Below are 6094 nucleotides of genomic sequence, written 5' to 3'. Positions count from 1 at the left end.
CTCTCTCTCTCTCTCTCTCTCTCTCTCTCTCTCTCTGTGTGTCTCACACACACACATACACACACACACACCCACACACACTCTCTCTCTCTCTCTCTCTCTCTCTCTCTCTCTCTCTCTCTCTCTCCCCCCCCCCTCTCCCTCTCTCTAGCTAATTTTTGGAGACAGCAGATGCATCATAATCATCGTCGTCATGATATTCATCATAGGCGGCAGTAGCGGGATGGTGATAGTGGAAGTAGTAGTAGAAGCATTAGTAATTGTGGTAGTTGTAGAAAAAGGAGTAGTTTTAGTTGTTGTATAGTAGTAGTGGTGGTAGTAGTAGTAGTAGTAGTAGGAGCAGCAGCAGTAGTAGTAGTAGTAGTAGTAGTAGTAGTAGTAGTAGTAGTAGTAGTAGTAGTAGTAGTAGTAGTAGTAGTAGCAGCAGCAGCAGCAGTAACAGTAGTAGTAGTAGTAGTAGTAGTAGTAGTAGTAGTAGTAGTAGTAGTAGTAGTAGTAGTAGTAGGAGAGATATTGTAACACAAGAATACCATTATTCCCAAAAGACATGGATCCTAGATTGTTCATTCTTCTTTCTTTTCCAGATCGGGAAGGACTGACCACACTTCGTTATCTGGAAAATTTGTCGATTGAGTTAACCATGGCACTAAAATGTCAGGTCATTCTCAACCACAGCGAAAGCCCATCGTTATTCTTCAAGCTGTTTGACCTCATCATGGAGCTGAGAGGAATATCCACCACGTACTTGGACGCCATTTTGGATTCTCGTGTTGACAAGACTGCGTGCGCAATTGATGAACAGAAGAGCATCAGCGACCTTACAGAAATTGCAGGTTTCTCAAACCACCAAAGAAATTCTGCAGTTTCTCCAGATGGCAGCAGCAGTAAAAGTAGTGGTGATTGTGATGACAATTCTGAAAGCTCTCAACATGTAGAAGCCACGAGAAGTCCAGTTATTAAGATATAAATCAATGATGATGATAATAGTATTGCGGTTGACTCAGGAAATGGTGATGATAGAACGAAAGAAAAAGATGTTATTGAATGCGTGCAAGCTGATATTGGTGATGTTTTGGCCCCCCAGAACATAAAACAAAAAGCTGATGATTGGCCAGCACCGCCATGTCTTTCTCAGCCTATACGTTCTTCTTCTTCTCCTTCAGAATCTATACATTCTACAAAAGATTTAACGACTAATGATAAAACGTGCAATCCGGAACATTCAAAGATCAGCCAGAGCAATATTGAACGTGGTGTTAGAAGAATTGATTTAAATGAACCAAATACGATCGCAGATGGGAATTTGGAACAAGTCGACGATCATTGGGGGGTGAAAGGAAATGACGTCATCAATTGTGTGTCTTCTTCGCTCTCGCTGTCGTGTTCACCTTTGAATGACAGAAGTGAAAGTAGTGAATTTGAAGGAGTGAGTGCAACTCGTGTGAATAATGAGGGACAAGCAGGAGAAACGGCGATGGTTGTGGATCATTGCCTTGGCAATCAGTTCAATGAAAACAGAAATAATGAAGAGCATTTTCAAATGACACATTCGGGAGATGATCACAGAATCTCAACATCAGCTCTGCGTAATGGTGACGATAATAGCAGTGGTGGTTATAATAATGTTGCAAACGAAACGAATAAAAATGTAATATGTCTTTCCTCAGAGGAAGAATGTTCACTTACACCCGCAGTTACCTCAAATGCATCACCAGTCAAAGCAGCTGGTGTCCATAATTTCATCACGAAAAGCAACAACGGAAAAAACAATGATAGAAACAATGACGACAACAACAATAAGATGAAAAGCAAGAACAACTCCCTAATATCACATCCAGGCCAAGCAACTGCAGATTCAGATGGCGACAAAGGCAGTAAGTCGACCAAGTCGTCAGAAAACAGTTCAAATATTGATCTGAATGAGGATGAAGTCATCGAAATTCTCATCTCGTCCATGATGGGCCATCGTCATTATAAGGACATCAAAGCCGACGACATCAAAAGAAAAAGCGTGGGCATCTCGCCTTCAGACCTTAAAGTTTCTTCTCCATCTTCGTCTTCTTCTACTTCTTCTATAGACTTCTCAAGGAATAAGAACAACAATGTGATCACCATCGACAATAATAGCACCGACAATTACAACAATAATGACAATACTGAAATGAGGCGAAGAAGTAATACTTTGCCAAGCAAATTTTCTTTTGCCACCAACGCCAATAGTTTTGGTTTAAAATCAACCTGCCATGACGGTATGAATCCCAACAGGAAACATTCTCCAAATGGTTCCGTAGTTAACATTCTACGGTAATACGTTCAAAATAAGATGGAGTGCTCCTCTAATTCCAACTCTTCCTCACAGCCTTCCATATTATCCTCCTCCTCCTTATCCTCTACCTCTTCCTCGGCATCTCAAAACTCAAAAGAAAGATCCATTCCAGCCCTGATAACCCAGCAACAGCAACACTCGCAGCGAGGAAAACAGCTGTACAGTCATGAATCGCTACCATACCCATACACAACTTCTGAGTATCATAGCAACAACATGATGAGCTCTTCAACTTCAAACCCAGAATTAATCAATTCAACAAAATTGAATTCTGAAAGCAGCAAACAGAAAAATCACTCCCCTGAAAACTACAGTAAGAATTATAAAGAAATAAAAGGTTACATGAACAAAAACGGTTTCCCAAATGGTACAGCCCACCAATTCATTAACAAAAACCATGTCACAAATTCTTATGATGATTACAATAACAAATGCCAGAGATGTAGCAGAGATAGTCAACTACCTTTATCCTCATTGCCCTCCTCCTCATCATCATCTAGCGATTTTGAAAGGTGTCATCCTTCAAAACCTTTGGGCTACCAAAAATCTTCATTAAAACTTCCAGCTTCAAATCTTGCCATGGTTCATGAAAAGCCTCAAAGATTACAAAATGGCCTCAGATCATCAAGTCAAAACCACCTAGACCATGATGTCCCCCAAATTACTGCTGCTAACATTCAAAATCCTCTAAAATACAATCATCCTTCTTCTCATTACCATCAACAGCAAAACGCTTATCAGCAGAAAAGTCATCATTCGGATAACCTAGCCCGCCAGCCAGTATTTGTTGGTAGCAGAGAAGCATTACCCTACTTAAAGAAAAACTCTTTTCTTTCCAAAGAGCACAGCAACCTCGAAGACATCATGAAGGAAATAGACTTATCTCTCGGAGACAATCTACCTCTCGATATGTCTTTGACCTCGAAAGAAGACAAAAATGCTACGTCTTTTTCGGAATTGGAAGCAAATTCTAATGACACAAACTTAGCATTAGATATGACTACAAAGGGTGCTAATTTAAAACTTCTGAATTCAAGCTATGACAGAAAACAGAAAGATTGCTACAAGACCTCAGAAATGGATGCTACCTCATCATCGTCCCTCTCAGAGTCAACCATGTCATTTTCATCACAATCGTCTTCACACTCGTCCATATCATCGTCCTTATCTCCACGGTCAGCTTCTTTTTCTTCAGGCTGTTCCAGTAGAAGCAGGTCATTTATAGCATGGCCTCATCGTAGCCATGAAGAGCCTGCCAACTACAATATTCATCAGCATCATTATCAACATCATCGTCAGCAGCAGCAGCAGCAGCAGCAGCACGAGCAGCTAAATCATCAACACCACCACCACCAGCATCAACAGCAACAACTACCACAACAGAATTATCGTCAATATCAAGCTCATCTAAACCAAATGCAGCCTAAACAACATCAACATCAATCTCTATATCAGCAACAGCAACTACTACAACGACTTTACCAACAATCTCATCATTTTAACAACTCACAAAATCTGAATAAAAAAGAACGCCACCATCCATACAACAATTCCTATTGCCCAACCATCAACACGGGACCCCTCAATCATAGCTCTCAACGAGTGACTCACTCACTCCCCACTAGTCCACAACATTCGTCCAGCTCCTCCCCAACTAACACCTTAGACATGAGGACTCCCCGGCCTCGAGCCAATTCCTATTCCGTGAAACCAAGTCGATTGACTCGAGAACTCTTGAGAGAAATGTTGAAATAGTTTACATCTTATTTGCTCACACAAAGAATACATTTCATTCAACATAATCATTGTTCAATGTATCATGAATGCGTCAACGACCACCGAGATAAATACGGATGTATTCAAGTCATATCCTGTTAGAACGATATGAAAATATCTATTAGACGACGTGTACTCATTTGCAGGCCTGATAACCCAATTCATTATGGGCTCAATTTGGTAAAGCAAATTTTAAAAAATGACGCAAAAAATTGTCAATTACATCAATGTTAAACTAGGCCCAAGATATGTTCAGATGTCAGACCTGCGTATATATGTACACGTCGGTATTAGACCTATTTTGTGTATATAAAGATTGGTCAGTTTTTAAGATTGAAAGAAATAGAATGAAACTATGACATTTTGTGCTGAACGAAATTTAGCTTGGACTAATTTTAAAGTGGGAGAAAGTCAAATGTTTTAAAACATTATGGGATAGCCTACCATTTGTCCTTTTAAAACATTCATGTGTTGTATAGAAACTGTGAATAGACAAATTTCTGCTGCTAGGCAAGATTGACAATGGATATTAATTATGAATCAATTAAATATTCTCATATACATGCTTGTGTTTTCATATGCTGGATGTTACAACGTCGCCGTCATATACAGTATTTAAAGTGACAAACACTTGTTGGAAACGTTTTATGAAATTGTAGCTTTTTCCTGGAAAAGTTTGATAAAATTGAAACTCTTCTTGGAAAATGTTGATAAAATTTAAACTCTACTGTGAAAATTTTGATAAAATTGAAAAATGTCCAGAAAATTTTTGATAAAATTGAAAATTTTCCTGGAGAAATATTTGATAGAATTGAAAGAAAAGTCTGATAAAATTGAAACTTTCCCGAAAATATGTTTCTCATATGTAAATGATATTTGTGCATTGCTTGATGCGTTTGAAAATTCTCTTCTTCTCGGAAAAGCAAAGATTTTCACAGTTTATCCTGAAAAAAAAAAAAAATCATCTCTGTGATTGCCATATCAAGAACAAATATATATGGAAAGCATTCCACAACAACTAGCGTAGAGCAGTGCAGTATCCTCTTGATTAATCTGTCAATATACGCGAGCATACATCTGACATATATCGTAGCCATCGTTAAGTTTAGCCTGACACTGAAACCCAAAAAGACCGGCATTTTGACGTCATTATTTGGTTTTTGCACCGCCTAGTGAGTTGTCGTTAGTAGTGCTCATGGAAACAAGTGGTCTCATTGGTTGAACTATTGAATGCAACTCACGATTTGCTTTTCTGTTGTGGCCAAAGACTGGCATTTGAGGTCATTTATGGTCAGTGTCAGGCCATAAGTTAACGATGGCTACACTTATATACGGTCTGATAAAAATAAGGAAAAATAAATAAACGTGAGCTCGAATAATATGACTTTTATGTGATTTAAAATAATTTTTGACTGTAATTCCGGTTCATTACGAGCCTGTAGCTGTGTATAATGAAGACACCTCAAAGGTATAATGAATAACTATCCTATATCGGAGCCGACGTGCACTTGTTTGCAGGTCTGATAACCCAAATTACTATGGGCTTATTGTTGTAATGGAAATCTCGAAAAAATTACAATATGTCGTCCATGGGAACAATAATGTGAAATCAGGCCCATTATTGTGATAGGCTATCAGACCTGCAACTCTGTCCACGTAGGTCTGAACCAATATTCATTTACTGAACAAGGGATGTATGATTTATGTGGTGATTTGTACAGATATGATATTTAAATTTATTGTTTGATGTATGTATATAATTTGGATTGTTTTAATAATAATAATATTAAAGTTATTAATAATAATAATTATAATAATAATAATAATAATAATAATAATAATAATAATAATAATAATAATACTAATACTAATAATAATAATAATAATAACAGAGATAATAATAATAATACTCTCTCATGTAGTTCCATATCTGAAGCAGACGTCGGAGGTCATCTTCCGCCAAGCTGATCTATCTCTTGCCAATTCTATTAA

General features: G+C 37.9%; 1 protein-coding gene across 1 annotated transcript in view; it reads left to right on the top strand.

The window, feature by feature from the left end:
- LOC144959047 (nuclear hormone receptor E75-like) overlaps positions 1-3840 on the top strand; it is a 38256-nt gene extending 34416 nt beyond the window's left edge. Inside the window, exon 10 of the mRNA XM_078891392.1 lies at positions 585-3840. Within this exon, the coding sequence (XP_078747518.1) occupies positions 585-967 (383 nt within the window). The 3' untranslated portion in view covers positions 968-3840. The remainder of the gene's footprint in view (positions 1-584) is intronic.
- Positions 3841-6094: the final 2254 nt, after the last annotated feature.

This window comes from Berghia stephanieae, chromosome 13 (genome assembly GCF_034508935.2).
Source record: "Berghia stephanieae isolate SIO BIC M18660-M18661 chromosome 13, UCSD_Bste_1.3, whole genome shotgun sequence".
Taxonomy (NCBI): Eukaryota; Metazoa; Mollusca; class Gastropoda; order Nudibranchia; family Aeolidiidae; genus Berghia; species Berghia stephanieae.
Note: the sequence above shows the minus strand (reverse complement) of the source record. Positions and strands in the feature narration are given on the sequence as shown.